At 41.0% G+C, this 22351-nt stretch overlaps 1 protein-coding gene across 1 annotated transcript in view; it reads left to right on the top strand.

Moving 5' to 3' along the window:
- Positions 1-1843: 1843 nt before the first annotated feature.
- The window catches only part of LOC130854855 (uncharacterized), a 45495-nt gene continuing 24987 nt past the window's right edge, over positions 1844-22351 (top strand). Inside the window, exons 1-6 of the mRNA XM_057737739.1 lie at positions 1844-1873; positions 9344-9536; positions 11284-11411; positions 16752-16952; positions 17678-17799; positions 19815-20043. Of these exons, the coding sequence (XP_057593722.1) occupies positions 1844-1873; positions 9344-9536; positions 11284-11411; positions 16752-16952; positions 17678-17799; positions 19815-20043 (903 nt within the window). The remainder of the gene's footprint in view (positions 1874-9343; positions 9537-11283; positions 11412-16751; positions 16953-17677; positions 17800-19814; positions 20044-22351) is intronic.

Below are 22351 nucleotides of genomic sequence, written 5' to 3'. Positions count from 1 at the left end.
AGTAGAAAACATTTTCTTATGTTTCCTACCTAGTCACCTGAGTCCAACTTTCACTCAGTATCTGGGAGACTCCTCTTTTTGGTCTCCTTCCCTAACAATTACCCCTCTGCCCTCTTCCCTTGATCCTAGTTCATGGTTAAAGTCAAGTCCAGTTAGTGTGTTCTTCAGTGGAGCTGGAGAGGAGGGTTAAGACACTTGAAACAAACAAACCCATAAAACAAACACACCTTTCTCTTGCTAATCTCCAGCCTGTCTGATACCACAGCTATGGTGTATTATTCGCTAATAAATTAAAAAAAGATCTTTCTTACCACTGAGCCCCTCTCCCAGTTTGTTCTGGAATGGGGTGGGGTGGAAATGAAGGAGGAGAGGGGAGGCAAATCCTATCCTGCCCCACTGATTGTAGGAGGACCTTCTCAAGAGGAATGCAATATTTCTTTCCTATGCTCTCATAAGTGATAGGAGTAACATCACCCTTAAGAAGCTGCCAGCAGCTACTACTTCAGTGGGAGAAACTCAAGGAAGTGGCCTTCTTTCAGGGTCTATAATAGGACTGTGTGGTTTAGCTGCACTCTGTGTGTGTGGCCATATCAGCATTTAATCTAGAATGTCCATACTAACTATGGGATTCTTTCCCATGTAGAGGATGGAAGGAACAGATGCGGATTTGTTGGGTTGATCTCACCAGGCCAGGGCTGAGGCTACTGGGAGCAAGATCACTGGGCTTACCAGCCAGGGGAGCTAACATCGAAGAAGCCCCTGAGATGGACACCCTCTTCCCTGGGCCCAGTGAATACCAGAAAAAGAGAACCCCTACAACCTGTCACGGACACTTTGCCATGTGCCTACTTTAGGCATGTGGCAGGGTAGAAAGGGCCCCGGAATGAGAGGCAGCAAGCGTCTCCTGGCTATTTGACCTCGAGCATGTCTCTTCAGCCGCATAGGCCTGACACCTCATGGTGTTCAGGATCTGCCTGGACTTGACATACGGGTACCAGAGACTGTGGTGAGCAAGTGGTGGGGATGAGGCTGCAGAAAAAAGCAGACCGTGAAAGGCTAGGCTCTTCTCAGGAAGTGGGACTAATTCCATGGTTGGTGAGGAACAGAGAAGTTTAAATAAGAAAATGGCACCCCTCATTGCTTTATAAATTTCTCAAGATCTTTGCCCAAACATAATCACGTTTATTCCCTTGCTTGAAGTCTTCATGAATATTCTATTTCTCACAAGATAAAATCCAAGCTCCTTGGTGAAGTTTACAAGGCTGGGCACAAGCTGGCCCCTGCCAACCTCTCAGACCTCATTTCCCTGCACTGTCCCTGTACCTTCATTCTTACAGAGCTGGGCCTGGCCTTCCTCTGAACGGGCAGAGCTGTTCATGTCTCTGGGTCTTGTACATAATGGCCCTTCTGTCCCTCACCTCCTCTTTCCTTGATAAAGGCCTGCTCTATTCAAGTCCCTTCATGCATTACCTCTCTGAGGAATCTTTCTTACACCTCTATGCAGAGCTGAGTGCCTCTCCCTATGACTTGTCTACCTACATTACAGCACTCGGCTCTTTCCAAAACTGTTGGCTTATTTACTCCCACAGGCAGTGAGCCTGTCATTCATTCATTTGCCCATTCACCCCACAGCTGTTCTGACCAATAAATATACTAGGCACTAGGGATAGAGCAGTAAACAAAACTGTCACAAATCCTTGCCATCATGGGACGATTTAATGGAAAAAGACAGACATTAAGTAAATAAGTAACACATATAGAATGGTTAATGGTTTGACACCAAAGCTTTTCCAGACACCCTAGGCCCTTTCAGTTGGGGGGCGTCAGTGGGCTATGAGCAGAAATGACATGTGTCCCTTCCAGTCCAGAGCAGGTAAGAGCCAATCCATGACCCTCCAGCTCTCTTCCCTTGCTGCAGCCAGTAGAAGTCATGTGTCAAGCCACAAAATAGAAACATCCTGGATCCCTGGGTCACTGCCAGAAGAAAGAGGCCTAGAAAGCAACTAGTCCTACAGTGGGCTCTGCCTGAGTGAGAAATTTAAGTGTTGGCTACTGAGCCTGGGGTTGTTTATCACAGGATAACCTAGCCTTTGTGGATTGGTGAAGATGGTGGTAGAAACTGTGGAGAAAAATTAAGAAGGAAAAGGGGATAGAGAGTTGGTGATGGGATGTTGCAGGTGTAAGTAGGGTGATCAGGGAAGGCCTTACTGAGAAGGAACGATCTGAATAAAGACCTGAAGGAAATCAGGAAGCAAACCATGTGACTGACTGGGATAAGAGTGCCAGGCAGAGGGAAGAGCCAGTGCAAAGGCGCTGAGGCAGAACCATGTCCAGCAGTGTTTCAGGAACAGCAAGGAGCTTAGTGCAGCTAGAGTGAATGAGGGGAAATTGTTAGGAAATGAGGTTAGAGAGATTGGAAGAGTGGAACAGGTTACGTAGGGCCTTGTGGATCCTTTTGAGGACTTTGAGTGAGAAGGGGAGCCCTTGGAGAGTTTTGAGCAGGAGAGCGATGTGATTTGACTTACATTTTAACACTTGTGCTGCTGTATTGGGAACAGACTGAAGGGCTGAGTAAAGACTCGTTAGGAGGCTATTACATTGATCAAACTAGAGACAATGCATCTGGGAAGACAGCATGATGAGAAATAGGTTCTGAATATATTTTGAAGGTATAGCCAGTATGATTTCCAGGCTGTTAGGAAGTAGAATATGAGAGAAAGAGAGAAGTCAAGGTTGATTCTAAAGTTTTGGCCTGAGTATCTGGAAATTTGGAGTTGCCATCATCTAAGATGTGGTTGGAGCAGGTTTGTTGGGAAGATCAGGATCTTGGTTAAGGGCATTGAAACTTTGCCATTCTTAATAGATGTTCAGATGGCAAAAGGAAGTAGAGAGTTGTATATATATCTTTCACATAGTAGGTATCTAGCAAATGTTTGTTGAACAAAAGAAAGGTTCTGTTCGTAACAGAATAGTTGTGAGGTCACAAGAAGACAATATAAATGAAAGGTCTTTGCAAAGTATATGATGCTGTTCAAGTGCAGAAAAAATAGCTATGGTAAAATAGCAATGATAAGTATAAGATCTTTTTTGACCCACCTCCTAGACTAATGAAAATAAAAACAAAAACAAATGGAACCTAATAAACTTAAAAGCTTTTGCACAGCAAAGGGAACCGTAAACGAGACAAAAAAGACAACCCTCAGAATGGGAGAAAATATTTGCAAACAAAGCAACTGACAAAGGATTAATCTCCAAAATATACAACCAGTTCATCCAGCTCAATATCAAAAAAACAAACAACCCAATCAAAAAATGGGCAGAAGACCTAAACAGACATTTCTGCAAAGAAGATGTACAAGATGGCCAACAAACACATGAAAAGATGCTCAGCATCACTAATGATTAGAAAAATGCAAATCAAAACTGTAATGAGGTATCACCTCATACTAGTTAGAATAGCCATCATCAAAAAATCCACAAACAATAAATGCTGGAGAGGGTGTGGAGAAAAGGGAACCCTCCTGCATTGTTGGTGGGAATGTAAATTGATACAGCCACTATGGAGAACGGTATGGACGTTCCTTAAAAAACTAAAAATAAAACTACCATATGACCCTGCAATCCCACTCCTGGGCATATACCCAGAGAAAACCATAATTCAAAAAGACACGTGCACCCCAGTGTTCATTGCAGTACTATTTACAATAGCCAGGTCATGGAAGCAACCTAAATATCCATCAACAGAGGAATGGATAAAGAAGATGTGGTACATATATACAATGGGATATTACTCAGCCATAAAAAGGAATGAAATTAGGTCATTTGTAGAGACAGAGTGGACCTAGAGACTGTCATACAGAGTGAAGTAAGTTAGAAAGAGAAAAACAAATATTGTGTATTAACGTATATATGTGGAATCTGAAAAAATTATTATAGACGATCTTATTTACAAAGCAGAAATAGAGACACAGACGTAGAGAACAAACGTATGGATACCAAGGCAGAAAGGGAGGTGAGATGAATTGGGAGATTGGGATTGACATGTATACACTATTGATACTATGTATAAAATAGATAACTATTGAGACCCTACTGTATAGCACAGGGAACTCTACTCAATGCTCTGTAGTGACCTAAATGGGAAGGAAATCCAAAAAAGAGGGGATATATGTATATGTATAGTTGATTCACTTTGCTGTACAGTAGAAACTAACACAATATTTTAAAGCAACTATACTCCAATAAAAAAAAAAAAGTATCACTCTGCAGGTGAGGTGGAAACTAGAAGATATTTTTTATTTTCCTTTTAAAAGATTGTAGCTGAAGGATTGAGTCATTCACCCAACAAAATTTGATGAGTTCTTAAACTGATTTAGCAGTAGTAGGAGGAGGAGGAGGAGGATTTATTTGAAATTCGTGAAAAGATGATTAAGAAAAAGGCATCCTAGTCAGAGAAGTATTGTGTACATTGCCAAAAGGCCTAAACTTTTTATTAACAAGTGATGGCAGAAACCAATAGAGTGAAAAGAATTAATGGTGGGCACCAATTTTCCTATAGTTACTAAACTCAGATAGTTATCTTGGTATCCGTTAATTTGCAGACTTAAAAACACATGAATCATCCCAAAGATCAGATTATACCTTAGCCAAACAGGTAATTATTTCCTTCCTTTTCTTGCCACTCTTCCAAGAATAATATTGAAGGGTCAACTCTCTACACCACAAAAACATTAGAAAGAAGATCTTCCACATGGCTGTGGAAGAAATTAAAATAAAAAGGAAATATTATAATGACTGAGCCATAACCCTACATGAAGTAATTTGGCCATCTGGTCTTCAAAGTTCATTTCCTATGGACATAAGTGTGCATTTCAGACACAGGAACTCAGGGAGGGAAAGAAAAGAGATATGTGTGTCTATATAAAGGGCTTGAACAATGAGCTGGGAGTCGGGAAAGTGGGAAAAAAGACCCTTTAAATAGATGATGGCATTACAGTCAGTGTCTTGACACTGTTATTGCTTTCCATCAGTTTCAGAATTCAATCCAGTAACCATTTCTTTAAAAATCTCAGAAAACTCCCCTGTACAAGAACACTGGTAAAGAAAGGTCTTTTCCAGTAAAGTGGATAAAGCATGCCACATTAAGTTGTCCCTTTTTTCTTCAGAGGAGAGCTCATTTTGCATAACAGGCTATAGGAGCTAAATGCCAACAGAAGCCAACATGCTAGCTTATAAATCCAAGCAAACTGTTTAATTTTTGTATGTGATGTGTAAGTTTCTCAGCATCATTTCTGTCTTCCACTGGTACCTATCATTTCATAAAAAAACAATATGTTCACTTTTGGAGCTCCTAGTCAAAGGAAGCTCCTAATTATTAAAAAGTTTTATGCCTAAAGAATAGTAAAAAGCTGGACTTCTTAGGTGGCACAGTGGTTAAGAATCTGCCTGCCAATGCGGGGGACATGGGTTCGAGCCCTGCTCTGGGAAGATTCCACATGCCATGGAGCAACTAAGCCCATGCGCCACAACTATTGAGCCTGTGCTCTAGAGCCCGTGAGCCACAACTGTTGAGCCCATGTGCTGCAACTATTGAAGCCCATGCGCCTAGAGCCCATGCTCCACAACAAGAGAAGCCACTACAATGAGGAGCCCGCGCACCACAATGAAGAGTAGCCTCCGCTCACAACAACTAGAGAAAGCCCGTGTGCAGCAATGAGGACCCAACACAGTCAATAAATAAATAAAATGAATAAATAAATAAACCAAAAAACAGTACAGAAAAGATCTATATTAAAAAAAAAAAAAAGAATAGTAAAAAGCAAAGCAAACCAAAAACAACCACCTACCAGAAAAATATTTAACAATGAAATATCTTCTTGATGGAATATTATGAACCATAACTATTACTTAGAAATGCTCATAGTTTTACTTATTAGAAGATTTCTAAGTTTCAGCTTGAATAATTAAAAATCTATAATTGATTGAGCAACTCATTAAAGAGGAGTCTCTTCAGAGAGATTAAGTATTTAATCACCTGGTACACTTACAACAGCATGTAAAAACTGATACAGAGCCAGAAAATTGAAAGGGCCCACAGAGTCCCCACCATCCACCTTTCCGGTATTGACAATTAACCATTCGCGCAGGTGATCATCTGCCCTGTTTGTGGAGGTTCCAGAGGGATTCCGTGGTTATACAATAGGCAATGCCACATACACAAACCAAATGACATGAATCCTGAGAGCCAGGGTATAATGACTGATTAAAATTTGTAGATAAATGGATTCTATCCAACAACTGGTTACTTAAAGTTTCTATGTTATAAGAACGAATAGATGGGGGATAAAAGATTGGGATCCATTGGTTCCATAGTTTAAATGACTCATGAATATAACAACTAAGAAAAAATACATATATATATATATATATATATATATATATATATATATATAATAGCAAATGTTGGTGAGGATGTGGAGGAATTGGAACTCTTGTGTGCTGTTGGTGGGAATGTGAAGTGGTGCAACTGCTTGTGTAAAAACAGTATGGTGGTTCCTCAAAAAATTAAAAATAGAATTATCATATGCTCCAGCAATTCCATGAAGAGGGGATAGATAGATGGCCTATGCAAAGGACCTGTGGCCAGAGGGAGCATGGCACCCACAAGAAATCAAAAGAAGACATGAATGTCTGGGACACAGTGATCCAGGTGGAAAGTGATACAAAATGGAAGTAGCCTGAGGTTTCTCACCCTTGGCACTATTGACATTTTGGGCCTGATAATTCTTTATTGTGAGGGGCTGTCATATGCACTGCAGGATAGTTAGACACATCCCTGGCCTCCACCTGCTAGATGTTAGTAGCACCTCCCCCCGCAAGTTATAACAACCAGAAATGTCTCCAGACACGGCCACATATCCTCTGAGGGACAAAATCACATTTGGTTCAAAACCACTGGAGAGAGATAGGCAGGGGCCAGACCATGTAGGTCCTTTTATGGAGTTTTGTTTTGTTCTGTGAGCAAAGGGAAGCCTTTTGGGATATTAAAGGGGAGAAGGGATAACATAATCTAAACTCCATTTCTAAAAGATCCTCTGCCAGTCGTGAGTAAAATGGAAGGGGGAATACACCCAGGCCAGAGGGGATGTGGACAGACCAATTAAGAGGCCAGACCAGTTTAGAAGTTCCTAGACTAGTCCTAGTGCAAGATAATGACAGCTTGAACTAGAGTGGTGGGTGGTGGAGATGCAGACAATTGCATGGATTTGAGAGATAGGAAGTAAAATCAACAGGACTTGGTGATAGACTGGACTTGTAGGGTGAGGCAGAAAGAGACATCAGGAATGATTCATGCTAGAGGAAGTGGGTGGGTGGTGGTGCTGTTTACTAAAATGGGGAAGCTGGAGGTGGCCTAAGTTCGTGGGGAAGATCACACGATTTGATCATGTTAAATTTGAGGGGCCTTTGAGATGCCCAGGAACAGATGCTAAATAGGTAACTGGATATGTGGGTCTGGAGCTCTAGGAGGTCTGGATGGGAGGTATAAATTGGGGAGTAAGTTGTCTAAAGATGGTAATCTCAGCTGTGAAAGTGTACTATCTCCTAAGGAAGGATTATAGCAGGAAAAGATGAGGTCTTAGGACTGGGACCTAGGATTGTGGCCACCGTTTAATGACCTGATAGAGAAGAAATGGCTGGAAAATTGGTGCGAGCGAGCAGAATGTGGAGTCCCAGAAGGCCGGGGCAAAGAGTGGGTCAGTAAGCAGGGAGTGCTAAACCGTGTCAGATGCTCCCGGGAGATTACATAAGATGACTAAAGAAAGTCTGCTGGATGTGGAGCAAAGGGCATTGTTGGTCTTAGTGAAAATGGTTCAGGTGGCTTGAGGGAGACAGGAACCAGATGGGAATGGATGAGGAGTAGGAGGTGAAGAAATGGAGACAGTGTGTACAGATGACATCTTAGGAGATTGGACTGTAAGAAGGAGGAGAGACATAAAGTGGAACCTGAGGAAGGGTGTGAGGATGTTTCAGTGTCAGTTGGGAAATCTCTGGTTGAGATGAGTTGGATGTCCGAGGAGAAGAGATGTTTCAGAGGGGGAGGGAATGGGCTTAGAGAAGGGGAGTGGAATTGACTCCTACAGTGCAGAGGGAGCAGGAGAGGAGGGGCGAGGGTGTGGTGGGTTTGTGTGTGAGTAGAGAAGTGGAGGGGCGTCAGCTGAGACTGAGGGAGGCTGGGCATCGGGGGCAGGGAGATGGGTAGAGAAGTTTGAAATTATGAGACTTATTATTAGAATAATGATTCTCAGGAAGCAATAGGCCCTTGGTCATCTAAAAAATAAAATTATGATTGGAGTACTCAAATTACTTGTATTAGTTTCCTAGGGCTGCCATAACAAAGTACCACAAAGTGAGTGGCTCACAACAACTGGGAGAGAAATTTATTCTCTGATAATTCTGGAGACCACAAGTCCAAAATCAAGAGTCCTGCCATCTCTGAAGCCTCCAGGGGAAGATCCTCCTTGCCTCTTCTGATTTTTGGTCGTTGCCAACAATCCTTGGTGTTCCTTGGCTTGTAGATGTATCACTCCAATCTCTGCCTCTGCCTTCACGTGGCCTTTTCCCCTATGTATCTGTCTCCAAATTTCCTCTTTTTATAAGAACACCAGTCATTGGATTGGGCCTCACCTTAATCCACTATGGCCTCATCTTAACTTGTGTACATTTGCAAAGACTCTATTTCCAAATAAGGCCACAGTCACATGTTTCAAGTGGACATGAATTTTGGGAGGACACAGTCAACCCAGTGTATTACTAAGACATGAGATTGCGTTAATGCATTTTAGAAGTATTTATAAGATTAAAAGAAAAATATCTTTAACAGCTAATGGTTATAGATCTCGAGGGCCTCATACACATGGTGTCATATACTCCCTACAACAATGATTGTCACAACCCATGTTAAAGTTGAGGAAATGGAGACTAAAAATAGCTGAGGGACTTGCCTAAGATGAGATCCTGGCAGAGCCAGGACCTGAGCATAGGCACCCTGGCTTCAGAGACCACCTTTAGCACTTGGCTCTATTGCCTCCTTTTTCCAGATAATCCTGAGTTAATCATCAAACAATCAGCTAGTTATCTATCTATCGTAGGAACTACCCTTCCCTGAATTCTTTGCTAATATCTTTTTTTTCTCTACATAAAGCTCTTTATGTATTCATCACGTCTACAGCTCCATGCTGACAGCCCACTGTGTGGGAACAGAGCCTGCTGTTTTGTCCGTTTGGGCTGGCAAAATATAACTCTCCTTCTTTCGGTAACTTCCAGGCTTGGCTTTCTTTCGCAGGTCCAGAGCGTCCAATTCATGGAGTTCTCAGAAGTGGAGAACCAGGATGACTACTACAGCATGGACGCTGGTTACGTCCACACCCAGGACCAGCGAGGAGTGTATGTCATGTATGATGAAGCCTTGAGTGATCTGAAGGAACTAGAGACAGAACTGCTGCTCGTGGCGAGCCATTACATTGAGAAAGAAAAAGGTCAGAAGTCAGATTTTTAAAAATCAACCAGTCAAACAGACAAAACCCACTAAGGACTCTACTTAACACCTCCCACCTCAAAATATATATGCATATACAATAGTATCTGAAAATTCAATAAGCCCATACACCGCCCCAACACACACCACTTTAGAAAGGATACAGTTTTGTTTCCAGCTCAGGTCCCTCATTTATTGGAGACTGTAACTTGGTTATAATCCTCACCATTGTTTAGACTCTTCTGGTTGCCCAGTGGCATTTCTACATTACCCACTGGATGCAGAGCCCTGAGGGAAGCAACGTAAGCAAGTGAAATTAATTATTGTTTTTCTAAGTGACAAAAAAGGTGATTGACCTTGGGGAAACTGAAGTTAGAAGCAGAGATATTCCTGAGTTCCTAACAGAGAACTAGCAGGATGCAAAAAGACCTGGCTGAGAAAATGCCAGACAAGCCCCAGAGAGAGAAATCATTAGTCAGGGTAATCAAATAACCCATCATCTGTATTCTCCCTTCTTTTTGGCATCACTCAGATTTATCCAATTTTAGAAATAGATGAGGTAAGAATATTCCTGTTGGAATAAGATGACGGTATTAGCATTGCATTTGGAAAGAACTTTGAGTTTCTAGACACACTGCAATGCCTGGAGGGAAATTTAGCAAGTTTGTGCTATTTTGTAATATATGTAGACTTCAGTTAAGCATAATTCATATTCATATTGTTATAAAATGCTGCTCTAAGAATGTTGGACCATTAACCTTTCAGATCCCAGACAGAATTAATTTAGTATTAGGTTGAACTCTTTGTTCTGTCTTTGCTACAGACCATTTAGGATCTGAATCATGGGATGTAGTGCTGGCATCCAACACTCCAGGGCATTTAATTTCAGCTCAGGTTTTATCGTTACTGGTCATCGTACATACTAATGCATCATTTTTTCTGATATTACTTTACAATACAATGCAACTGTTTCCAGCTGCTGAGAACTTACTTTGGTTGAAATACTTAGTCACATGAACATTTCTCACTGAGCTAGTGACTCTGCAGTCATCCATTGTGAAATGATTTCCCAACTGCTGCTAGAGAAATTCCTGACCAAAGAATTTCTCTTGTTCAGTCCCCATCATATGCTTGATAATTATTAAACCTGAAAATCTCTCATTTTTAGTATTTTATTCTGAAATAGACCCCTTAAAATTTTAAGCAATAATAATGTTGACAGTGAAAACACTTACAGTACTATAGTGGGAAAATATTTCAGCTGAATAATGGCAATGATTACACTTATTAAGTTAGTAACCGGCATAATTAAGGAATATCTTAGAAATTTCCCTGAAAATTTTTCACGTGGCTGGCATCAATTGATACAGCAGATTAAACTGGGTTTGTTGTTAAACCACCAGGGGCCGGTTTTTACAGAAGGAGAAATATATGTTTTGCCTTTAAGTTACAGGTTTGAGGACATTTTAGTAAATATTTCATGTTAACTGAATTTTGGTTGTAGTTCTACAATTAGTCTTTTAAAACTAAAAGTAAAAACAAAAACCTCTGTTGATTTAGAAGTCAGCAAGTATGAACTTAAGGTCTAGTCTTGCCCATGGCTCTTTAACCGATTCTTAGGAATCCCAGTTACCCAGTCAGTGTTTTCATTCCTGAGGGGGAGCTGACAATCTGAAGGGTCCATTTCCACTAGGAATAGCTTCACAGAGAGGCCTGTTTCTGGTCATTTCCATCCATTTCTCTCCCAGGTCAAAAAGAGGGCAGCAAGCCAAATATTGACCAGGACTGGGGATGGGCCCATGTAGGTGTGGACAGACTTGCTGTGCTGTACGACATGTGGACTTGGGAAGCAACTCTTCTAGAAAACAAGCGCCAGGTATTTTTGCCTAAAAAACAAAACAGCTATTAAACCTTCTTATAAAACCCAATATATTTTTTTAAACCCAGTGGGTCTTTCAGGGCAGCTCCCAATAAAGTGAATAATTATTTAAATAATCTTAGCTAGTTGTAAGGATGTGAGTAATAAATTTCATGTTCTTTGCTGTGGTTCTTTGTTACAAAAAATAAAATGTAAAGGATATGACTTTATCTTAAGGGAAATTTGTTAGAGGGCTGTATAATTTAGGTCCCTGTATAATATGTGTGCTTTTAGTGAGAGTGAATGACGATTCCATTTGTGTTAATTGTCCTGTCAGGGACAATCCTCATTGCCCTAAACACAGACAAACTGACTGACCTCATTATGGCCTTTAGAAAAGTATGCCACGTGTGGGTGGGTGAGAGCAGCTGGGCAAGGATTTCCAGAAATGGAGATGATAGGATTTGAAGCCTGGATGCTGGAGTGAGAGAATGAGGATGGAGTTAAAATGACTTCCTCAGGTTCAGAGAGGAGGCTGCTAATTGAAACAGAATGAAAGACGAGGGGCCTCTTTAGAGGGGAAAGTAATATTGAGTCTAGGACACAAGGCATGTGAGGAGAGTTTGCTAAAACCCAGATGTGAGTGTTTTGCAGGAGCTGTAGGTTTGTAGCTCAGGAGCAGGTATGAGCTGTGGTATGAATGTGGAAATTGAACCATAGTTAATGAATCAAAATGACTAGGAAAAGCCAGAGATGTCTGAAATGGGTCCCGGGAACACTTACATACATTGAAGGGGAACGTCATGGAACAAGAATCCATGAGAGGAACGAGAAGGAGCAGCCACAGAGACTGCAGATAAAAAGAAAGGGATAGTGTTAGGAAGCCCACAGAAAAAAAGCGTTTTAATTAGGAGAGGAGGGTTACCTGTGTAGAGTACAGTGAAACATCGAGAAAGGTGAGTCCTGAAAACCAGACCGTGGGGTCAGCCATCAGGCTGTCGTTGCCAGCTTTGTAGGGCTCTCTCAAAAGAGCAGCAGAGATGGAAGCCAGGTTATAGTTCCCTGTGATGTGGTCAGAGGATGGGGAAGTGGAACTCTTTTCTTTGAATTGTTTTTCTCGTAGAATACAGAGTTTACCATTTCATCGACTCTCTGGTCTGTTACTCATGGAGATGTAGGTCACCCAATGTTTGAAAACAACTGGCTGTACTTAAAGGGTGCAAGCCTTGGCCTTGAACATTGTTCCTCTTTTTAAAGACAACTGGCCTCTAGAATTTGCATCTGCAAACTTGATCTGCCAATTAGAACCTAATTGTGATCAACTGAGTAAATGAGAGATTTAGACTCCTAAGTAGAAGCTGGAGAGGCTGCATTAAATGTAAGTAATACAAAGTCCTCAAACTCCAGAAGTTTATTGGTCCAGACGTGAGTTTTAAGCAGCCCCCCTTTTCTGTACTCCCCCTACCTCCGCTTTCGGTTCTTCTAGGCCTTCTATGGAGGCCGCAGGCAGGACTCAATGGTAGAGAAGAATAGAAAGGCAGAGAGTAATAAAAAAAAGAAAACAATTTTTCCTCACTTTTGCCTAGGGTTCATTCTGTGCTAAGCTACCAGGGCTGTCCACTAGTTTCTACAGTACATGAAATTACTTTAACTTAATCATTGAAAATATCATCCTCCTTTCTACCCTGAGATTAAGTTCCCTATAGAAACGGAGCTGTCTGTGCCAAAAACTGGAAAATGTGGCCTTCTAAATCAGAAATTGTCGAAAGAGCCTATTTTTAATGGATAAATCAGATTTTCATAAAAAGTACAGTTGATTTCCCCCAGTACTGATTATACTGCCAAGTGTCCTCAGCTGTTTTTGATTGTTAAATATATTGGAATCACTAAAGTTAAGAATTGCTCAAACACATTCCAGTTGTCTCAGATCCTTAAAGTAACTATATTATGTAAAACACTCATAAAAATAGAGCTGGTGGGAATTTAGGTGGATTAAGAGACTCAGAAGCCAGGCATCAGCTGTACCAGTTCCTAAGTGACGTTTATACCAACTGCTAATTCTCTGCACAGCCACCAGAGGGCACATTTTCAGGGTAATTTGAACTAGTGTTTAGAGCACTGAAAAAAAAGGCAAAACATTCTGTGACAAGATGTGTCTGACATTGATTTTCTGTTTTGCACTTTCATTTGACCTAAAAATACTGTTTTTAAACGTTTTTTAAATCCAAGAAATAAAAAGAGGCTGAAGTTAAAAAAAAAAAATATATATATATAAACACAGTATGGTTTGAGGTTATTCATTCAGGCTCTTTTTCTATTTTCTCCAATATTTGATGCCTATCGTCAGTGTGTACTACATATTATTTTGCGTGAGAGTTGGCCCTTGACATACACAGGTGACATTTTGGCAGTCTAGAAAGACTTCTTAGACAAATACCAGCCCGGAGTTTAAATGGAAATGGGCCAGTTAGCAAACAGATAATAAGTAGAACCTGTGAGACAGGACGATCACGGTCCTACCCCAGTTGAGAAGGAATTCATAATAAAATTATGCAAAGGGCCATCTGAGAGCTTTTCAATGTGGAGGGCAAAGCTTCAAAAAAGGTTTTCCGTTTAAAAAGAGCTACATTTTCCTTCTCAACAGCTAGGGTTGCCAGGTAAAATATGACAGTATTTGGGACACACCAAGAAAAGTATTGGTTGTTAATCAGCAATTCAAATTTAACCAGATGACCTGTATTTTTATTTGTTAAATCTGGTAATCCTACCAACAACAAAGTGATCGTGGCAATTTAGCAGCAGCCTCTGCAACCTGGTATCACAGATTGGCGTCACCTGCAAGAACCCTCCCCACAGACTTCCCCTGCCAAATAACCTAACAATAGGGCTCCTTGTACAAAACAGGTCAAGGCAATACAAATACTATAAACCAGCTCCTGGGAGTGCCCTGGCCCAGCCAAAAAGGTTTAAATTCGTGGAGAAGGATTTAGGGACGTTATTGTTTCTTTCCTAATCTTCCCCAAGGCTACTGAGTGACACCCTTCTTACCCCATCACGCCTTTGTTTCTGCTGTCTTCTGCTATTTAATAACTGAATGCTGTTCTTGAGTAGAGCTCTGTGGACGGGATAAGGTCATTTAGATCACCCCGCTTGCTCCATTTTCCCTGGGGCTCACTTAAAAGCAAGTGATCTGAACCCTCATTCATTTCACACTCTGAGGTATGTGAGTTTTTAACCCGTGAAGCACATTCTGTGTCCTAAGCTTTTAGCCTCTCCTGGTGTTTATCCTTTTTATACTACGGTTGACCCAAAGTCCCTTGAACCAAGGTTCCCCAAAGGGCATCCTACAAAACTGGGTGCTAATTAAAGTGCCCCAGGCTCTCCCTCCTCCAGCCTTAGCACCGAAGCCCTCAGACACTGGCCGTTTATTACTAAGACAGTATTTGATTCCTAGTCTGCTATCGATTCTCAGATGTTTACCTCCTTGGGAGCCTCAGGAGTCGTTATTGCAAGATGGAGACACTCCTGGCCATTCCTGCCACTTGGTTCCTCTGCTGCCCCCTGCACCGTTGCCACCTATATTCAGAGAGCGCTTACACCCGCTCAGTTCTTTCTGGTCTTGCATTCTGAGCTATGGACTCCACACAATGAAAGGGGCTCTTTATCTCCTTTTAGGAAATTTCTCAGTTTGTTAAGAAGTGGGCTGGCTTTCTGGCCTCAAACCACCAGGAAGACCAACACCCAAGCAAACAAAAAAAAAATGCTCTTTCTCTAAAGCATCTCAACGTGTGCTAGGCTGTCGGGTTGGTAGGAACTGCAGGCTCCACAGTCCACTCCCTGCTGTCAATTAAATGCACACACTGGGCACGCTCGTGTCTGGTGATACCGCTGCCCTGGGCGCTGAGGCCTTTCAGAAGCGTGAAACCTCCACTGGAGGAGCGGGTCAGAGAAGGCCGGGGAGGGGGATGTTGGTTCAGTGAGAGTAAAAGTTCAGAAACTTTCAGTCAGAGCTGATTTATCCATCAAGTGATGTAGACTCTGCGTTTAGGACCTAAGAGCTTTTCAGGGACCATTGAAAATAAGTGCGATATGAGGCAGAGAAAAAAAAAGTGCATTAGAAATACAAAAAGAAAATACAAAATAGATACCAATAAATACTTAAATGACTTGTCCATAAAATGTAAAAGCTTTAACTGAGCTCTTGTAAACGTCTCATTACATTTGAAAACAATGTATAGATCAGATTTCCTCACTTCATAAGAATTCTCAAGTCCATACTACCCAGAAATCATAGCCAATCATTAGTGAAATATATCGCTCATAGCCAAATAATTTGAAAAGCAAGATTATAAATATCATTTAACATTTTTATAAAAAAAAATGGATTGGGATGTGAGTTTTAATATATTTGACATAATGTGGGACAGGGTCTCCAAAAACAAGTGCGTCTAAGACCTATGAAAATTTTAAAACAACCCTAAAACAGTAATTACATTGTTCAGAACTACTTACACATCAGCCCTTAGGTCCCTGTTTGAGATTCCAGCCCAGTGATCTCTGAAGAGCTTTGTCTGATTAGCACCATGACTAATTATGCACAATTAGAATTTATACACAGGACAGAAATTCCTTAAGCTCATAAGCAAATGTAAAAGCAACCTAAAGAGCATCTTTTTCTGAACTCCCACACTAAGAACCCTCTTCAGTGGTTAGTGTGTGGAAGCTTTCTTTGATTTTTAGAAAAGACTTGTGAACTCCACTAAAACAGAAGCTCCCTCGATGCTCTTGAGAGTTCTGTACATAGACCCTTTCTAGTGGAGTCTGATCTAGGATAAATGCCTTTACTTTTAGAGGGGACTTTCATCTTCAGCCTGCCATTCTACATAGGTGAACCTACGGCAGACTATTAAAGGGTCATAAATGGGGCTGAGGATGTAGAAGAGGGGTGGAGGCCACCTGCCTACCTTTGGTGATAGAGTAAAATGGGGGAGGGAGAGTGGGTCTGTGGAAAAAGGCAAATAATGAATTTGATGAAGTGACACTGAATGCACTGTCTCATTGGAGCTTATAATTATTAGATATTATATTATTCATTATATTACCCCCCCCCCCCAATCCTTCTATTTGTGGAGAGCAGAGGAAGAGAGGACAGAGGTGAAATAAGTGCTTTTTCCCTCGCCCCCCCTAACTTGGTCCGTATTGCACTGGTGCTGTGGCTGCCCACCCTGGGCCGGTACCCAAAGGTTCAGAGCTGTCTCTCTCCTGTTGGCGGGGGGGGGTCTTTCCAAAGCATAGAATGGGTAGGGGCTCACCTCTCTTTTGTGGGCCCTATTCCCTGACTATAAACCTTATTTGCAGCTTCTTGACAGTTACTTTGAAGCCTACCAGCATGCATTGGACCCTGAGGAGAGGTTTGCCTTAGCGCAAGTGATCACTGACATCATGCACAGGTGCCCAAGGTTTGATCTGAGCCGCCCTTACTTCATTAAGGCCTACCAAGAGGAATGCACCTGCCTGAGGCTTCACCTGCAGCTGGTGAGGGGCATCCTCAACCAGCACGTGAGTATATTTCAGTTTTAAAAGATTCCATGTGAGAAGAGAATGGAAAACACTGGCCAGAACTGAAAATTGGGTTTTCTTTTCAGTGCCGGTCCAGAATCTGGGTTTTCTAGGGCAGCATGTACAAGATGTTTATTTGTAAGCTTATTTACATTGTTGAATTCCAAACATAACTATAGTCTTAAAGGAGGTTTCCAATCCTAATTACATTTAATGATCCACAAAGAATTGACAACCTGTTTTCATTCAGTCACGGAGTTTATAGTAAAAGAAGGACTATACCTACCCCTTTGTAAGACATTAATGTGTAAAATTATATTTATTTTTTAAAAGGTTCCAACTATTTCTAGGACAGTACAGGAAATGATCACAGTCTATGTCCTCCAGGAAAAAGCTAGGAGATAAGGACTGTTGCAGTACAGTTACCTTAGGCCTGCTTAGAATTTTTTCCTTGTAGTAAGTTATTTGACAGAAGTTTCTGTGTGCCTGTTAAGACTGCCTGAAGCTGGTCACCTTTGCTTTTCCTGGCTGACCATTGGCTCAAACTGAAAGACAAGCATGTTTCTATGTGCTGAATCCCTAAAACCCATGTCTGGGTGAAAATTAGTCAAATAATGAAGAGATGCAAAGGGCTGATGTTCTGCTCTTGTCATGCCAAGGCTCATAACTCATATTCATGGGAAAGTTTAACTTCCCTAATTTTAACTTTTATGTGACATTTCTAGATAGAGTGTCAGCGAGAGTATGTCCAGAGGCTTTGGCAAGAAGGCCGTCCAGATGCTAGCAATACATTTGGACTTCCCCTTAATATAATTTGCAAACAACTCATTTCCATCAATAATAGCTGGTAAGTTGGTGTTTTCTTTAGACATTTTACATTTAATTTCTGGATAATTTAAGGTTATGATGTTAAGTCTAATACTGTTCTACAAAGCACCTCTCAAGTGTTTGGAGATGAGAGGAATAAAAATAAAAGCTACAGAAGAGGGATTCCTTCACATAGTATCTATTCGTTTTGTAAATAAAGAATAGGAGGCTAGAATTTAAACTTATGCCACTGGGTGCAGAATCTTCGTTCCCTTGAAAAGTCCTTAAAAAAAAAAGCCCTGTTGCTCTTGAAATGCTGTCAGAGGATTTATCGGAGATGCCACACAAGCCAACATACATGAAACATGGATGTACTTAAAATTTCTCAAAAAGGAATTTCTTATAGATGCATTTATTTAGAGCACACTGTGTCTTGTAAGACAGCAGCATTCAGTAGAAATACTTTGTTTCAAGTTTAATTTTTAATATATTTGAACTATTAAATAATTAAAATAAAATATACAATCAGAAAAAAAAAGGAATTTCTTTATTCTAGCAAGTGTCAACAAAAAGGTTTCTGCAGACTCATCTTGTGACCCTACCCCCCCCCCTTTAAGGAGCAGGTTAAATTTCCTGAGCTCACTCAGAGAGAGTACATGAAGTCACCCCCTTGACATGTAGTATGATTCCCCCTCACCATTCCTCTCCAGGCTTCAAGCATACAGAGGAACCAAGAAGCTGGTGACAAGCTCCAAGCTGGTCTGTGTAACCCAAGATCACAACCTCTCTGTTGCCTCCAAATGGCTGGAGAAATTGACCAGCTCCTTTCAATATTCAGCAAATATTTTTTGAGCATCTACATGTACCAGGCAGTATGCTAGGAGTTGGGGACATAGAATGAACAAGGCAGGCGTGGCCCTATGCTCCTGTGAAGTGTGTAGTCTAGCAGTCCAGGCAGACTTGCAGTAAGAGATTGCCACAGTGGGCTACAATGTCATCTTGGTCCATCATCTCATGAACAGGCATCCCATGGTAGGGTGCCATGGGATTTCATAGCTGAGATTGTAACCTTGTCTCTTGAGAAAGAACCTGGGAGCTCCAGGCACAAGACTGCATTTTCTCCAAAGACTTTTCTCAGGACTGATTTTTTTCACTGTAGTAAGTTTGAGACATCTACTGATCAGGAAGTGGTTTTTGGCAGAACATGCTAGGACTATGTGGATACTAAAACATGTCAGAATAGTCTCAAAAGCAAATGATATTTACTTGACAAGATTCCTTTCTAGACTTAGGGTTGTATTTTCTAAGACCTAGGACTAAGAAGAATCCCATTCTCATGGGTTTAAGAAGCATTTATGTTCTTTAGTTCTGTGTAATCATAGAAGGGCCCTTGACTTGACTGGTGCTGTCTCCTTTACTTCCAACACAGACAAGTGTTTTATCACTTCTGGCCTCATTCATTTATAAAATATAACCTTTTTTTGGCAAACATGAATGATCTCAGCAGTTGTGCACAGAACTTAAAAACTGTCTTTATCCATTATCATTTTGGGGGAAAAACAAGGGATAAAGAATCAGGTGAAAAATAGAAATAGTCATGGAAAGTATTTGTTTAATATTTAGACACTTTTAAGTTATTTTGTTTTCAAATATTTGGCTAAATATTGATTACTGAAATGTTGACAGGTTTGCCATATGTAATTTTAGAATCTTTTTTTTAATTTTATTGCAATATAATTGACATACAGCCCTGTATAAATTTAAGGTATACAGCATAATGATTTGACTTACAATGAATCTTATTTTTATTGGCTTTTGGAGTAAACTATGTCTTCCAATTTTAAGAAGATTCACATTAAAGCAAAAAGTATGTTGTGTAACCTGATGGGCTCCCCAGACAGCCTCTGAGACCCTGTGGAGCTTCCAGCTTTTTATAATGTCCTGGATTGTTAGAGTATTTTATTGGTCTTGAGAAATATAAAATCCAAATATCTACGGAAACAGATCAAGTGCTTCATTGTGTAAAACTGTCATTAATTGTTTCTCTTCATTAAGCCCAGCTTTGAAAAACATTTACCTGCTGGAGTTCCACCCTTCCCTGGGCCTGGCTTCGTGCATCCCCAGAGCCCTTGAGCACCTCCTCAGGGAGGCCCGACACACCTGCAGGCCCACATCAGCCAGCGCCCTCACCTTGCTGGAAAGACGCGTGCTGCAGCTGGCCCTGGATGTGTGGCTCACCCCAGCCAAGCCCGAGTCCTGGTACAGCACACAGACCCAGAAAGATGTAGGTTCTCTGAAGGGGGAGGTGGGTTCTTGGCAAAGAGAATGTTTCCTCCCAGATGTTACTACTTAGCTTTGTTTTTACATTTGGCTCTATCCCCCCTATTTGGCCAGAGACAGATCATAGTCCCGGGGCTTGCCAACATTTTTTTTTTTTTCATTTTTGGGCAAAGTTTCTAATTTATTGGGATGCAACTACGGTTACAATTTAAAGGGAGATGTACATAGGTATGGGGAAAATATTTTCTGGTTTATTATTTATATTTTAAAAATATATTTCTTAACTAAATTTTTTTCTTTCTAAGACTCTTCCTAACTGTACTCCTTTGTCCTGAGCTGAGATCTGGTAGAGGAGAGACAGCACTGAGTGAGAAGTCAGTGACCTGGACTCAAGTTCAGACCTGCCATTAACTTGCTGTGTGACTCTGAGCCTTACTTGCCTATTTTTTAACATTATTTTTGTATATTTGAGGGGAGGAAGGTAGAGGTGAGCTCAATGAGCACTAAAGCCCCTTCCAGCTCTAATGCTCTGTGGTTCAAACTGTGGCCCAGTGATTTACATGGTGTTTGTAACTGGATTTTAATTCTTTTCTTTTTCTATTAAGGCTATCACAGTTGAGCCTGGGTTTCTAGTTTGACCTTATTCTGTATGGGTACTTGCTGTAAGATGAAGGAACTTTCAAGGGCTCCAGCTGCCAAAAATATCTGTTCCACAGGTCTGTCTCAGCCTCCTATCTTCTCCTGCCCAAACTTTTTAGTTTCTTTTAAAGTTGATCAAAAAATAAAATTTAGAATTTTAGCAAAAGAGGAAAACAGAAAACTACCCGAAATATCAATATAACCTCTCAAATGCATTTGTAACCATTATTTTTCTGAATTCAAGTATTCTTCATGTACACGTTTTACATAGTTCTTTTTTTATAATTTTTATTTGTTCATTTATTTACTTTTTATTTATTGGCTTCGTTGGTTGTTCGTTGCTGCACGAGAGTTTTCTTTAGTTGCGGTGAGCAGGGGCAACTCCTTGTTGCAGTGCGCGGACTTCTCTTTGCAGTGGCTTCTCTTGTTGCAGAGCATGGGCTCTAGGCACACAGGCTTCAGTAGTTGTGGCATGCGGGCTCAATAGTTGTGGCTCCTGGGCCCTAGAACGCAGGCTCAGTAGTTGTGGCATGTGGGATCTTCCCGGACCAGGGATCAAACTCATGTCCCCTGCATTGGCAGGCAGATTCTTAAGCACCGTGCCACTAGGGAAGTCCCTACATAGTTCTTTCTAATCATATCCTTCACACACTATCTCCTGTTTCTCTCAGTTAACATCATATTATATATTCTTCCATATTGCTAATAGTCTTTATACTCCACTCACCTTTTTGACCACATAATTCCCTAAAGTGGTGAATTATAACTTATCCAACCATTTCCCTATCATGGGCATTCAAGTAGTTTCCAATTTTTCATTATTATTAAAAATGCTATAAGATACATCTCCATGCTCACAGATGTTTCCATATTTTGAATCAATTCCTTTGGATAGATTCTTGGAAGTGGATTTGCTGAAACAGAATTTAAGTCTTTGGATACATGTTGGCAGATCGCTTTCCAGAAGAGTCATGCCAAACTATAATACCACCGATAGTGTATAGGAGTTCCAGTTCTGCTATACCTACATTAGGTGTAAGCATATAATGCCCGTGCTAATATATACACATTATATATAAAGGTGGCATTGCACTGTTAATTTTCTTTCCTTGCTATTTGTTGAGATTAAATATTCTTCCAAATGTCTTGTTACTAGCTGTATTTTTTATGAATTTTCTGTTCTTTCCCTTAGTTTATCGATCTTTTGGAATTCTAATGTCATTCCTATCCACCTACATGAACTCTTCTTCTTCTTTTTTTAGATATTTATTTATTTATTTATTTATTTATTTATTTATTTTTGGCTGCGTTGGGTCTTTGTTGCTGTACACAGGCTTTCTCTAGCTATGGCAAGTGGGGGCTACTCTTCATTGCGGTGCCTGGGCTTCTCATTGTGGTGACTTCTCTTGTTGTGGAGCACAGGCTATAGGCACGTAGGCTTTAGTAGCTGTGGCTCACAGGCACTAGAGCACAGGCTCAGAAGTTGTGGCACACGGGCTTAGTTGCTCCGTGTCACGTGGGATCTTTCCAGACCAGGGCTCGAATCTGTCTCCCCTGCATTGGCAGGCAGATTCTTAACCACTGTGCCACCAGGGAAGTCCCTACATGAGCTCTTCTTAAAAAAAAAAACTTTAACCCTTTTGTCCATCGTATTTTCTGCCAATATTTTCCCC

This window comes from Hippopotamus amphibius, chromosome 6, assembly GCF_030028045.1.
Source record: "Hippopotamus amphibius kiboko isolate mHipAmp2 chromosome 6, mHipAmp2.hap2, whole genome shotgun sequence".
Taxonomy (NCBI): Eukaryota; Metazoa; Chordata; class Mammalia; order Artiodactyla; family Hippopotamidae; genus Hippopotamus; species Hippopotamus amphibius.
Note: the sequence above shows the minus strand (reverse complement) of the source record. Positions and strands in the feature narration are given on the sequence as shown.